This window comes from Canis lupus, chromosome 3 (assembly GCF_048164855.1).
Source record: "Canis lupus baileyi chromosome 3, mCanLup2.hap1, whole genome shotgun sequence".
NCBI classification, from domain to species: Eukaryota; Metazoa; Chordata; class Mammalia; order Carnivora; family Canidae; genus Canis; species Canis lupus.
The window spans coordinates 64,183,643-64,199,532 of NC_132840.1; the positions used below are offsets into that span (position 1 = coordinate 64,183,643).

General features: G+C 37.6%; 1 protein-coding gene across 3 annotated transcripts in view; it reads right to left on the reverse strand.

Annotated features, from left to right (window-relative positions):
• Window positions 1–15,890, reverse strand: part of CWF19L2 (CWF19 like cell cycle control factor 2) — a 145,738-nt gene that overhangs the window by 124,279 nt on the left and 5,569 nt on the right. For all 3 annotated transcript variants that reach the window (XM_072821811.1, XM_072821810.1, XM_072821812.1), the window contains exons 4-5: window positions 2,533–2,643; window positions 1,694–1,813 (exon numbers count right to left, since the gene is read on the reverse strand). In XM_072821811.1, the coding sequence (XP_072677912.1) occupies window positions 1,694–1,813; window positions 2,533–2,643 (231 nt within the window). The remainder of the gene's footprint in view (window positions 1–1,693; window positions 1,814–2,532; window positions 2,644–15,890) is intronic.

Genomic DNA, 15,890 nt, shown 5'->3' on the forward strand with positions numbered 1-15,890 from the left:
ATGCAACAGCAAATCAGGGCCTGAAACCTACTAGTATCTAACCTCATATGACTCTTCATCCCAGGGACCACCCTCCCATTCATCGTACACATTAACTCTGCTCCAGTACAGATAGGACAACTGAGGCGCATATGAAGGCATAAGACCTACAACTAGGAAGAGGGGCTCTGGCAGAAATGGAAAAGATGACACACGTGCAAAAGACAAGAACTCCACAGGCAGGTGAGCCGATCAGCAGATGCTGGCTTGAAGGAACCAGGGAAGTTCATAGAAGAGTTTGTAAGAAAAGACTGTTAATTAGAAAGTCTGGAATTCAAAGCTAGAAAGGTGAGGGATAAAAAATTATTACAATTTCTTAGGAAAATGAAGATAGTTTTATGTAATGGTATTTCTAAGAATAACTGGTCACTACTTCAGTCTGTTAAAGACATCCAAGGGTCAACCAAGGCCTTATGATGTGATACAGAGAACAGGCCTGAACAGGATATAAACAAAACATAAGACCACAAGCCAGGGTTATCCTAACATGCCAAAACATTAATGCCCACCAAGAGCAGAGCACAATTCAGAAGCAAGTTTGTCATGGCATCAGGTAATACCAACTTCCAGACATCACACAGCTCCAGGATCCCCTGGCCACCCCTTCCCCGACTCCACATGTACTCTCCCTCCCCTCTCTGAACACAGTGACTCTGACTCCATCAGGTCTCAGAGACAGTAACACGTTCCAGAGCTTAGTCAGGATGCTCTGAATATCCCTGGCCTTCAGTGTGCCATATGAACAGCTGCCAATACGACATACCACACCTATGTTTTCAGAATAAAAATTAAGTGGAGGTGGAGGACACAGAAAATAATACTACTCACAGGACTCTTAAGACCGCTCTCACATTTTTCATGTCTCTCTCCCTCTATGGCACGTTCAAGGTCAACTCTTAAAGATGACCTTTTTGTTCACTAATTCTCTCTTCAGCTGTATTCAATTTGTTGTCTACTCATCTACTGAGTTTCTAATTCCAACTGCAATATCTTTTATTTCTACAAGTTCTTATTGGCTCTTTCTCAAACCTGCCTTCACAATAATCTTTTATTTCTTATTCACATTTTTTATACCTGTCACTATATAAAGCTTTTAAATATCCCAACAGATAAAGGTTTTATGATCTGATTCTATTGTTCCTTACTTCAGATTAACTCTCATTCATGGACTATCCTTGTGTTTTCATGTATTTTTTGATTCTAGATAAGAAGCTTTCTTCTGGGAAACCGAAACACCTAAAGTTACAGTGTGGTCCTCCAGAAAGCACTGGCGTTCACTCCTGCCAAGCACTTCAAAGCATTACCAACATTAAATACTTTAAAATACTTTAAATTAAATTCTCAGCTTGAAGATTTTCAGACCACACAAGTAGCACAGTTCAAGCCCAAAACCCTTATGAATCCAAGCTATGAACCAAACTCAATATTCACTCAACTACAAATGCCCTAGATTTATTAATCTAGTATAGCATTAGAGTGACTTCCCACAGGAGATTCATTTTATAAAAACTTATACCACATTCCATAGTTATTCCCACTAATGTTATTAAATACTGCAAAAGATAAAATAATATTTCACAAGTAAAACTGTATTTATATAAATGTCTCATTGCTTAAGGGTGATTGGAAGTTAAAGCATTTTAAATGCTCTTACCTGTTCCAGTGCTTGGGTTTTCTCTTGCTCTATTTTCCTCATAGTCTCCTTATCAGCTTTGAGTGATGATAAGGACACAGTTTTAACAGACATGAAATCAACAGTCATCCACTCATCTCTCTGTAAAAAAAAAAAAAAGCCATTTCAATCTAAATTGGTTAGAAGTAAACAACAAACACTTGGTAACAGCAGCAAGGATCCTGGAGGAACACAAGCCTGGATCAATCCTGCATTTCCACACCTGAAGCAAGCTTTTTAGTCTCTCTCCTATAAAATGGAATAAAATTCCTACCCTTCCAGGTTGTTTACAGGAATAAGCCAGAAAAACGATTTAAGGTGCACAGTCCCAGTGCCTGACACAGTACAGGCCTTCACGCAGCAGCACCTTCCACCTTCCTGCCCTCTGGCAAACATTCTCACTCAGGTAAATGAACCACAGCCCCACATCTGTCAACTCTTCAACTCTAAATATTGCTAACAGAAATTATGACACGACATGGCTATGGAAAACAACTGATGGCACTCTACCCACTGGAGAAAGCTCTGACACAAGGAGCAGTATGGAGCTTCCAGCACAGGAGGGAAAGCGCAGCTCTTCCAGCAACAGCCAGGAGGAGGAAACCCTCTGTGGGGCCAGAACAGATGTAAGCCCTCACTTTCTCACAAAGGAAAAACAGAAGTCTAAAGACTAAGCAAACAGCATCACTGCCAGAATTATTTGTAAAAGTATACTATTTTCAAAGTCTAATTTTTCTCCTGAAATAGTTTAACCATATGTCACTTCAACATTCATCCATTTTAGCTGTTCACACTTTTTTCTTTACCATCAGGTAACTTACCTGAATAACTTGGTTGTCTTCTCTTTCTGAATTTTCATCTTTCACTTTCCAGGCCTTTTCCCTGCCAGGAGTCTGCGATGGGACAGCCTCAACCCACTCATCTTCAGAGCTCTAAGAATATTTAGCAGTAAGTGAAACTCTCAAACTTGCATACTTGAATGTAAAAATTCATGGTGAACTCAGTTTCCTGGAGAAAATTCTCAGAGTAGAGGTTCCCTCTAAAAAGTGACATTGAGGGCAGCCCAGGTGGCACAGCGATTTAGCGCCACCTTCAGCCCAGTGCCTGATACTGGAGACCCAGGACTGAGTTCCACGTCTGGCTCCCTGCATGGAGCCTGCTTCTCCCTCTGCCTATGCCTCTGCCTCTCTCTATCTCTCGTGAATAAATAAAAAATATATATATATTTTTTAAAGTGACATTGAGGGAGGCCTGGGTGGCTCAGCGATTGAGTGTCTACCTTTTGCTCAGGGCATGATCCTGGAGTTCCGGGATCGAGTCCCACATCAGGCTTCCTGCATGGAGCCTGCTTCTCCCTCTGCCTATGTCTCTGCCTCTCGCTTTCTCTGTCTCTCATGAATAAATAAATAAAATTTTTAAAAAATAACGATAAATGAAAATAAAAAGTAACATTGAAAATCTGAACAAAGAACATACAAACCCACTCTTTGGGGATAAGCCCATGAAACACCACGACTGTCATCATGCCAAGGGAAGGAGAAAACAAAAGATTAGGACTGACAGCAGAGCACTCACTACAACACAGAGCTGCAGTTCTCACCGACCGGAATACTGACATCTTTGTTTATTTGGAACAAGGGAAACAACATTCAAGTAAATGACTTTGCCTCTAAGTTTCCCCCTTTTTAAACTTCCCTGGGTCTAAAAACACAGAGATCTCAGTTAACAGCCAAGCTGGTTAAGTACTTGGTTACTGTGTTTAAATACCAGATTATTAAATCAGCTACAAAGTATTTGGCCAACAGCCCTGGTGTGCTCAGCATTTTGCCAGATTCTGGGTTCTGTTTCCCAGAAACACATCAATCACCTACTTCTATATTAAGTACTGTAATAAGTCTTTTCACATATGTTCTCAAGCTGACTCCTTCAAACAACCCTACATAAAATACTGTTTGGTTTTAGAGATAAGAAAAGCTTTCCAAAATTAGGTAACTTGCCCAAGTTACATGGTATCCAAGGAGGAGAACCAGAATAGCAATCTAGATTCCCCCAGCTCTAACATCTATCTGTACAATGTTAAGTGTAGGAAAGTTCCCTAGAAATAACCCAGTACACAACGCTGGCTAAGGTGTAAGCAGAGAAACATGGAGGCCAAGAGAAAGAGGATTTCCTGAATGAGAACAATATTCCTTCATTCCACAAAGTTCTTGATAATTACCTAACTAGAGAACAAAAATATGTCTGGTAAAAGGTATAATCCACATGGAATAAACATATTTGTGCTCTGGCATCTCAAGTGCCAGCTGTTTCTCAACAGAGAGCAGAATTTATTCATTCCTTCATTCATTTAGGTGTTGATTTGGATTTATAGAAATGTTAGAATTAGCTATTTACATATATAGTTATAATTTTTAAGATAATGACTATAAATAGATTTCTGGCCTACTCATATTTACATTATCAGATCAATTTAGAAAAGACTGCACTTGTCATGATAACCACAAAGTGACATATGGAAGTGTTGATCAGTGTACTGTACACCTGAAACTAAAAGAACACAATGTGCTAACTGGAATTTAAATAAAACCTTTAAAGAAAAATCAACTTAGAGACCCGTTTACTACCACTTGGTGTTACCACTAAAAAATTCACACATTCCTTGGAGGAGTGCCAAATTTACTATGATCAAGCTAAAAAAAAGTTCATGTTACTGTTCCACAGGATTCTGTTAAAGGCCTTCTTTTTTTTTTTTTTTTTTTTTTTTTTTAAGATGTTATTTTTGAGCAATCTCTACATCCAACATGGGGCTTGAACTTAAAACCAGGGATCAAGAGTCACAAGCTCTCCTGACTGAGCCGGCCAGGCGCCCCATGAAGGCCTTCTAAAAGTACAGGTTTGCTCTGTCCTACGAGACGTTAACCCATCACCTGAAAGTCACTTATCAGGGCCATCAGCTGCTTCCCCAGAACAGCTGCACACATCCCCACCCCACATACACCCAACCACCACGAGCTTCACAACTTCAGGTGAACCCCCACATACACCCAACCATCATGACCTTCACAATTTCCGCTGAGCTAGACTTTCAGCCACAACTAGTATCCCTCTTACTGGTCCGTGGCCGGTTCTCTCTTCCACTCCCTTGGCTTACTCCCCTTTGAAGCACTTAGCAGTTTTACATTTACTTGTGTGATTCTCTGATTCATGTCTTGCTCTCCCATTAGGCAGTAAGTTCTATGAGGACAGTAATCACATCTGCTCTTGCCTACTTTGTATCCCCAAGGACCTAGCTTAGTATCTTGGCAGAGAGGTGAGGCTTATGATCTTAAACATCTCTCAAGTTTTCTACCAACTCCATTCCCCATACAGTTAAGAAATGGATCTCTCCTCCTCTATCAAGAAAAATGAAGCCACTTTAGCTTTCTACCCAATTTCTAACAAAATTATTTATGGCTGTGCCTATCCTTTCCTCCTGTTAACTCTTCCTCTTCAAGGCAGGTCCTCCATATATTTTGGCCCCAACCATTCCTGTTCCTCTAGGACCATGCACCATCAATGGTCTCCTTCTCTTGTAACTTCAACCAAAGCTCTCTACTGGCCTAGAAATATGTCTTCCCCATCCTTTGGGTGTGTGTGAATGAAGGGAGAAGGGGAATCTTAATTGTCCTTATGTCTCCCTCTAGTAGCAATTTATCTCCCAACTTCTACTCTAAGTTAAATTCTTAAAACAGCAGTCTATACCCTTTGCCTGCACATCCACTCACTCTCACCCAATCCTCAAAATCTACCATACAGCTAATGTCCCCATTAACCTACTGAGACTTCTTCAAAGGTCATCACTGGCTTCCACTTTGCGCAATGCAGCAGAATGTTTCCATCTTTATCCCCCTGGGCCTCTGCTGAATACAATTCTGAATAACTCACTTTCTCGACCTCCATGACCTTTCTCAGTTCTGCTCCCATTCTTCATTTCTTCTCCATTTCCCTCATGCACTTTTCCTCCTTTGCTCAGCCCTTAAATAACAATTTAGTCTGGGGTTCCATTCTCTGTCCACTACATTTTTAAATCTCTAAACGTCCCCCTTTGGCCATTAAATCCACTCTCATGCCTTGAGTTACCACCAATTGTGCTGATATCTTTCAAATTTGTCTACCCAAAGTTTTAGTGATTTAACCAACTACCTACTATATTTAGATGCCATGCTGAACTCAATAAGAACAAAAAACTAACCCATCATCTTTTCCACAATACCTGTTCCTTCTCTTCTATTACTGAACTCAATTACATGGTAACACCAACGACTCACTTATCCAAGCTCACAATCTCAGGATCAACTGTCCCCTCCCATCTAAACCTATTTTAATTTCCAAAATATTTCTCAAAAGCATCATAAAGTGAACACCACATGCCTACCATGGGAGTCCACTTTCACCCCTGGCCACAGCTGACTGGTTCATAGGTAGGTATGAACCCAATTCATAGGCAGGATCTACCCAGTTCAGATCAAGCTGAAATACAGATCAGGAATTTGAAATCAAGCCTACCTGGACCTGCTCTAAAACTAAAGAGAAGTGGAAATGCACTGGCAGAAGCTATTTTTGTCATGAGGAATAAAATTCAACAAAAGTTGATCTGTTATCAAGGAAAAAAAAATGAACTCAGAGAAAAACAAACATGGAAGATGGCAGGATGACTCATAAAAGCATTCACAATAATTCCAGCCATTCCTGAAGCCCAGCTGTTCTTTTACAGCTATATGTCCTAGGAGACTTTTGTACTCTAATAATTGTCCCTTTTTTCTGAATAACCCAATTTAAGTTTAACCTCTGTTACCTGCAACCAAGAGCCCCAATTAATACATGCCTCTTCCTTTGAAGTATCCTAGATCACATCTTATCATCTCTCACATAGACAAATGGAATAACCAAATTAGTTTCCTGGACTCCAGTCTTTCCTGCTCCCCTTTCTTTTTCCAACATCCATCCTAATTATATCTGGAGTAATATAAAGAGTACATTTGACCTCTTTTAGGGCTCCCTGTCACAAAGCTCCTTTTCTTTCCTACCAAGAGAACCCTATTTTATTTGGAGACATACTGTGCCTCCTCCCTTGCTGGAAAGTGAAGACTTATGATCAAGTGTTCAAATACATGGAAATAAAGGTATTATCTGGGACTTTCTGGAAGTCAAATTATGAAAGAGAGGGTATATATCCTCTTTCTTGGTATCAAGTCTAAGAGGTAATGCTATAAAGATGAGAGAGTAGCAAAACAGTAGAAGCCTTACTCCCAGAAGTTCACACTAGTCCAAGACTGTCTACCCAAATTCTCTTATAGGAGAGAAAAGTTAACTATCTTGTTAAATCAGTATTTAACAAGTATGTATTGTTCTGCCTTGGCATCATGAGATTACATATTGAAGTTATATATCTATTTATCTAACTACAAAATGAGTTCCCCAAAGGTCTGAAAAAAAAAAAAAAAAAACCTCTATTTTTATATTCCCTGTGTCTCTATCAGTGTCTGACAGAGTTGACATTCAATAAAGGTGCACTAAATTAACTAAATCCTCTTTTTCTACTCTTCCAATAGTGCTAGTCAGAAACTTTAATTAGCAGCCAGCATGCAAGCTTTAAATACCAGGCACTGAATGAAAGAAGCATCAGTGATACATTTAGTATTCTTATTACTCATTCACAGACCATTCTGTACCAATGGTCCATACCTGGACCATCTGTGCAACTTGCCTGCCTTCATTCCCTTTCTATTAATTTTGCTTCTCATTTTCACCTTATACAATCACTTCACTACCTTAGCAAAATCACTGTTCACCTCTCTCTGATATGCTATGACCTCAATTCTTCTGATTTTAGTTTCAATCTTCCACCTTACCTTGAAGAACTCATACACCATCAAGTTTAATGTACCTCCTGACTTAACAAAGCCTACACATTTGAGGTTTTTCCTCTTTCTTTCTTATTTGATTATAGTTGACACACAGTGTTATATTAGTTTCAGGTATACAACTTAGTGATTTGATCATACATTTTGCTGTGCTCACCACTATATGTAGTTACCATCTGTCCCATTACACGGATGTTATAATATCACGGACTGTATTCCTTATGCTCTTCTTCCCGTGACCTACTCATTCCGTAACTGGAGGCCTATACCTCCCTCTTCCATTCACCCATTGTATCCACCCCCGCCACATAGCCCTTCCCTCTGGCAACCATCAGTTTGTTCTCCATATACATATTTCTGTTTCTCCTTTTCATTTGTTCTTTTTTTTTAATTCCATTCATGAGTGGAATTGTATGGTATTTGTCTTTCTCACTCTGACTTATTTTACTCAGTATAATACCTTCTAGGTCCATCCATGTTGTGTCAAATGGCACAATCTCATTATTTTTGAAGCCTGTGTAATATTCCATAGTGTGTCTGCACACCACATTTTCCTTATCCGTTCATCTACTGATGGACACTTGGGCTGTTTCCATGTTTTGGCTATTGTTAATAATGCTGTGATAAACACAGCGGTGCATGTATCTTTTCAAGTTAGTATTTGCATTTTCCCTGGGTAAATACCCAATGTGGAATGCCTAGATTATCACTATGTAATGCCCTTGTCTCTTGTTATGGTCTATTTTAATGTCTATCCTGTCTATGTAAATACTGCTACTCCAGCTTTCTTTCCACTTCAATTTGCAAGGTGAATGTTCTTCATCCCTTCATGTTCAGTCTGTAAGTTTCTTTAGAAGAAACTGGTGAGTTTCTGAAACTGGTCCGAGGTGAGTTTCTTGTAGGCATCATAGAGATGGCTCCTGTTTTTTTATCCTCTCCACTTTTGATTACAGCATTTAAGCCACTTATATTTGGAGTAATTATTGATAAGTATGAACTTATTGCCATTTTTTAAATTTGTTTTCCGTTATGTTTACAGTTCTTTGTTCCTTTCTTCTCATGCTCTCTTTCTTTGTGATCAATGAATATACTGTTTTGTTTCACTTTCTTTCTCTTTATATTTTGGGTGTATCATAGGTTTTGGGTTTATGGTTACCATAAGGTTCATATATAACATCCTAAGTAAACAAAAGTCTATCTTAATTTGATGGTCTTTTTGTTCAAACATATTCTTAAAAAAAAAAAAAAAAAAAATTTTTTTTCTTTTTCTGCTTTTCTCTTTTTACTCCCTTGTCCACATTTTATGTATATGTTGTCATGTTTTACATCTTTTTATTCATATTATTCCTATGTCCATGGCCATTTCTTTTCCCTCAACATTTCTTGGAAGGCTGGTTTAGTAAGGATAAGCTTCTCTTTCTTTTGTCTGGGAAATCTCTTTCCAATCTGAATGAAACCCTTGTCAGGTAAAATATTCTTGGTTGTAGGTTTTGGGTCTTTCCAGCATTTTGACTATATCACGCCACTCTCTTCTGGCCTGCAAAGTTTCTGCTGAAAAACCAGCTGATAGCCTAAGTTTTTTTCTCTTGTAAATGACTTTTTATTTCTCTCCAGCTGCTTTTTTTGACATTTTTGACATTGTTGTATGCCATGGTGTGGACCTCCATGGATTCATCTTGTTTGGAACTCTTGTGCTTCTTGGACTTGGATGTCTATTTCCCTCCCTAGGTTAAGGAAGTTTTCAGTTATTATTTCCTCAAATAAGTTTCCTACATCTTTTTTCTTCTTCTTCTGGGGCCTCTATAATGCAAATGCTTGTTCCCTTGATGATGTCCAATAGATCTCTTCATCTATCCTTTCTAAAATTATTTTCAGTTTGTGTGCATTTCATTACCCTATCTTCCAGATCACTAATACATTCTCCTGCATCCTTTAATACATTGTTGATTTCTTCTAATACACGTTTTACTTCAGTTATTGTAGTCTTCAACTCCTATTGATTCTTTTTAAGAATTTCTATCTCTTTACTGAAGGCCTGAGTTCTTCCATTCTTTTCTCCAACCTGGTGGGTATCTTTATGATCATTACTTTCAATTATTTAAAAGCCATATTGCGGGATCCCTGGGTGGCGCAGCGGTTTGGTGCCTGCCTTTGGCCCAGGGCGCAATCCTGGAGACCCGGGATCGAATCCCACGTCGGGCTCCCAGTGCATGGAGCCTGCTTCTCCCTCTGCCTGTGTCTCTGCCTCTCTCTCTCTCTCTGTGTGACTATAAAAAAAAAAAAAAAAAGCCATATTGCTTATCTCTGTTTCATTTCGTTCTTTTTCTGAGTTTTCTTTTTCTTGTTATTTCTTTTGGAGCATATTCCTCTGTCCACATTTTGCTTATGTTCATGCTTGTTTCTATAGGTTAGGCAAAACAGCTGCTTCTCCTTAAGCTGAAGGAGTCTTCTGTATGGTGTCCTCTATGAAGACCATGTGTGGTTGGTGACTTTTGCTGGCTGGCTGGATCTATGGCTGTGTATGTCAATTACTCTTTTAAAGTAATCCATCCTGTCTCCATCTCTCTTGCTATTCTCTTGCTGTTCTACCTTTGGTTGTTCAACAGCTGTTCAGCCAGCCCTCAGGTCTTCTTCAAGAGGAATTGTTCTACCAATAGGTATAATTTGGTATGTTCCATGCAGATGAGTTCAGAGTCTTCCTACATTGCCTTCTCAAACTGAAACTCTCAGTAATTTTTTTATTTTTTTTAAAGATTTATTTATTTATTTATGATAAACATAGAGAGAAAGAGAGGCAGAGATACAGGAGGAGGGAGAAGCAGGCTCCATGCCAGGAGCCTGATGCAGGACTCAATCCCGGGACTCCAGGATCACGTCCTGGACCAAAGGCAGGCGCCAAACCACTGAGCCACCCAGGGATCCCCCTCAATTTTTTTAAACCAAAATTAACAGAGTAAGTTTTATGACAGTAACAGAATTAAATTCAGAGTCAAAAACAAATTAAGAGGGATCCCTGGGTGGCACAGCGGTTTAGCGCCTGCCTTTGGCCTAGGGCATGATCCTGGAGACCCAGGATCGAATCCCACGTCGGGCTCCTAGTGCATGGAGCCTGCTCCTCCCTCTGCCTGTGTCTCTGCCTCTCTCTCTCTCTCTGTGTGTGACTATCATAAATAAATAAAAATTAAAAAAAAAATTAAGATAAACTGGTAAAATCCATATATATCTGGAAATTTTAAAAAGTATATAACCTACAGGTTAAAAAAAATCAATTAGAAAATATTTTGAAAACCATGACAGTGAAAATCTAATATGTCAAAATTAGAGACTCAACAATGCTAAGAAAAAGATTTATAAATTAAATACTCATTAGAAAAAAGGTAGATTTAGAATGAATATCTACCTTAGGATGCTAGAAAGAGAAGAATAAATTAAACAAAAAAATAAGTATTAGGAAAGAAATAATAAAAGACAGTGGAAATCAATGAAACAGAAAATACACAAACAGAAAATCAATGAAAACTAAAGGCAATTCTTTGAAAAAATTAATAAAATTGATATACCTCAAACTATACTGACCTAGAAAACAAAGAAAAAATAGAAATTGCAAAAATCAGGAATGAAAGATGGGACACAACCACAGATTCTACAGACATTAAAAGGATAGTAAGGACATATCATAAACAACTTTATTACAAAAAATTCACCAATTAGATGAAAAAAAGAAAATTCCTTACAAACTTAACTTACCAAGACTAACTCAAGAATAAATAGAAAATATTTAATACATTTAAAAGAGATTCAATTTGTGATGAAAAACCACCCCATAAAAAAAAAACTCCAGGTCCAAAGAGTTTCATTGGTAAATTTTAGCAAACATTTAAGGAAAAAACTCACCAATTTTGCATAAACTCTTCTAGAAAACAGAAGAGAAAATAATTTTAACTCATATACAAGGCCAACAATAACCTTATACCAAAACCCAAATTTGTTGGCAAATACAACCAGAAAAATAAAAATTTTTTACATTTATTTATTTATATATAAAACACACCATATTTACTACACACCATAATAAACAACAATAAACACGTAATTCTCCATATTAACTGAATAAAGGAGAAAAATCAGATGATCATATTAATAAGCACAAAAAAAAAGCACTTAACAAAATTAAATGTCCATTCAAGATTCCAACTCTCAGAAAAAAACTAAAGGCAATTTCCTTACTCTGAAAAGGGCATACATGAAAAACCCACAGGTAATATCATGCTCAAAAATGAAAGATAAATGCTTTCCATCTAAGATAAGAAATAAAGTAAGGATACCTACTCTTACCACTTGTATTCAACACAATACTGAAGTCCTAACTAGTGAAATAAAACAACAACAACAACAACAAATGAAATCAAAGGGGGGAAGAGTGTCTTTATTTACACGACATAAAAAAAGTACTAAGAAATCAACCAAAAAAGGGCACCTGGGTGGCTCAGTCAGTTAAACGCCTGACTCTTGGTTTTGGTTCAGGTCATGATGATCTCAGGGTTGTGAGTCAAGCCCTGCATCAAGCTCCATGTGGGGTATGGAGTCTGCTTAAGATTCTCTCTCTCTCTTCTTATCCCTCTCCCTCCAGAAAGAACCAATGGAAAAAAGCTGTAAGCTTTTAGCAAGGTAAGAAGATACAAGGTAAATACAGGTTTCTCCACTATCCAAAAATAAAGCATTCCTATGAAACCTTGTACAAGCCAAAATGGCGTAAAATAAAGAAGCAATTACCATTTCATAAAAGTGAAAATCGTCTTCAGATTTCTTTTGGTTAGCAAAAACAGGTACTAACACTGAACTTTCATAAAAGCAAAGTGACATAAAACATACTTTCAGAGAGCAGGAAAAACCTGTATACAAAGACCACTGTAAATATATATACTAGTTGCAAATACATGGAAACTGCCATTTTAAAGATTTCACTTTCAGTAGTAACTCAAGAAAATAAAATAGAACAAAAGATACAGAAGACCTCTACACTAAAATTCGAGAACACTGAGAGAAATTAAAGAAAAGTTAAATAGATGGAGAGATATATCTACCACATGCATAATGGGTGGGAAGACTGGCAAACTTAAGATATTATATTAATTCTCCCAAAATTGATCTACTGATGCAAAACAATTCCAATCAAAGCATCAGTAGATACTTTTATTTAAAGTAATAGGCTAGGGGATCCCTGGTTGGCTCAGCGGTTTCACGCCTGCCTTTGGCCCAGGGCGCGATCCTGGAGTCCCGGGATCGAGTCCCACGTCAGGCTCCCTGCGTGGAGCCTGCTTCTCCCTCTGCCTGTCTCTCCCTCTCTATGTCTATCATGACTAAATAAATAAAATCTTTTTTAAAAAATAAAGTAATAGGCTAATTCTAAAATTTATTTTTAAAATACAAAGAACCCAGAGTAGCCAAAATAATTTTCAAAAAGAAAAAATCACAATTTACAGTACCTGATTCTAATGCTTAACCTTAAGCTAAGTAATTAAGATGGTGTGTTTATTGGCCAAGGAGAGATGTGTAGCTCTATGTGCAGAACAGAAAGTCTAGATATTAACTCAAAAATAATTGCTTATTTGATTTTCTACAAAGGAACCCAAGCAGTTCAACAGAGAAAGGTTATTAGCCTTTTCAACAAACGATACGGAAACAACTGGAAATCCATATGGAAAAAATAAACTTTGATAATTACTATATATCATAAACAAAAATTAACTCAAAATGGCTCACTGATAAACAAAAAATCCAGTTATAAAACTTCCCTACATCATTGGTCTTCAAGGAAATATCGCACAAGAGATATTACTATGCACACAGTAGGATGGCTCAAAAGTACAAAGATCGACAATACCAAGTAGTATCAAGGATATGGAATAACTAGAATTCTCATTCACAGCTGGTAGGATTATTAAATGGTCCAACCACGGGCAGCCCGGGGGGCTCAGCGGTTTAGCGCCGCCTTCAGCCCAGGGCCTGATCCTGGAGACCCTGGATCGAGTCCCACGTCGGACTCCCTGCATGGAGCCTGCTTCCTCCCTCTGCCTGTGTCTCTGCCCCTCTCTCTCTCTCTCCTCTTTGTGTATTCTCATGAATAAATAAATAAAATCTTTAAAAAAAAAAAATGGTCCAACCACTTTGGAAATTAGTGGCATTTTCCCAAGAGCAATAAAAATGTGTTCACAAAAAGACCTGTACACAAACATTCCTAGCTAGTGTTATTCATAATGGCCCCAAACTAAAATAATCCCAATGACTTTCAAAATGTAAACAGATAAGCAAACTGGTATATTTATACAATGAAATACAACAATAAAAAGGAAGGGATACATGCAACATGAATGAGTTGCAAAAGCATAATGTTGAGACAAAAAAGGTATTACATGAACCTATTTATATGAAATTCTAGAACAGGGAAAACTCATCTACGGTATGCTATGGCAGATCCATGGCTGCCCAATGCCAGGGTGCAAGAAAAGGGAGAGTAGGATTGACTCCAAAGGGCCATGAGGAACTTTTTGGGGAAAAGAAATGTTCTAATCTTAACTGACAGGGTTAAATAGATATACTCATCAAATAGTATACTTAAAATAGGAGCATTTCATTATACATAAATTATATCTCTATAAAGTTGATTTTAAAAGTTATAGAAAAAATAAGGAAACATTGAGAAAGTCAAGATATGCTTTCTAACCTCCCATGGACCTTCAGCACTACTCAGAAATTCATCTGCTGTTTTTGTATTACCTAAATGACACTGCTTCAAATCTACACTATCTCCTCCATCCTTCATCCTACTTGTGCTCCCAAATTATCTTCTCAGATGATTTTACCTGCTACTTCACAGAGGAAACAGAAACAAGCAGAAACACCATCAATAATCTGCTCCTCTTCCCCATACGCCTCCTCATTTTTCTGTATTTGTTCACATTTTAACAATGCACTCCTAGCTCAGGCGAGGAGGTGCTCCTACTCTCGATCAAAGTTTACTCCTTTCCTGAGTTCTTGCTAATCCAAATTTATTCTCCTCAGTATTATTTATCTCTCCTTCCCTGAAGACCCCACAATAACCCAGACTCCTCTAACTATCCGTCTTTCCTTCCCCTCACTGTCTGTACAAGCGTCTCTTTCATTCTTCATTCTACTTCAGTGGGTACAGACACTGAGCATTCCTTCCAACACTCTAAAATATAGTTACACAACTTAATACCTATGTAAAAATGTACACAACGTATGTTGCAACAAAAAGACATATATACACAGGTAATGACTAAACAATGAACAATTAAGGGCGTTGACTCCCCACACAGTCAAAAATTCACATATTAACTTTTAATTCCCCAGAAAAACATTACTAGTAGCCTACTGCTGACTGGAAGATTTACTGATAACATAAATAATAGATTAACACGTATTTTATATGCTATATGTATTATACACTGTATTCTTACAATAAAATAAGCTAGAGAAAAAATATTAAGAAAATCATTAGGAAGAGAAAATACATTATAGTATTATACTATATTTATCTAAAAAATCTGTTTATAATTGGATGCATGAAGTTTAAACCCATGTTGTTCAAAGGCCAACTGTATTTCTGGTAAAGAACAAAGAAAAATAACAAGACAATGTGTCTATAAGAAGGGAAAGCGAGTACCCTTAATCATATCACATAAATATTTACTCAACCTAAGAGATCTGTCCCCATGGGACAGAGATTCTTAACCTGTGATCTCTGTCTAAATTCCAGGGAGTTTCATAAATCCCACCAAAATAAACAACTTTGTATATAAATTTCTTTTTGGAAAAAGGATAACTTACTTTTTTCAGAGTCTCAATGGGATCAGCAACTCAATCCACAATTGTGAAAACAGTGCCTCTACCTTCTTTTTACTTTAATATTTTCTATCTCACTTTGTCCTGAATTATATTTAACAATTTTTTCCCAAATAACTCAAGTATTCCTACCATTACAAAAATATTGCTGGCTACTGACAAGACAGATGTATTTCTCACTATGAATAAATAAACTGCATTCTCCTATAAGATAAGCTTTCATGAGCCATTTATTTCAGGGTATACTGCCAAAAACTCAGTTTCTAGAACTATGAGAGGGCCAGACTAGAATCTGGTGATTCAACTGCACATACAACCCTCTAAAGATCATACCTAGGAGACCAATGATTCCTCAACATCGCTAGCTCATTGCTCTTTAACCACATTGTACTTCTTTCTCTTTAGATATA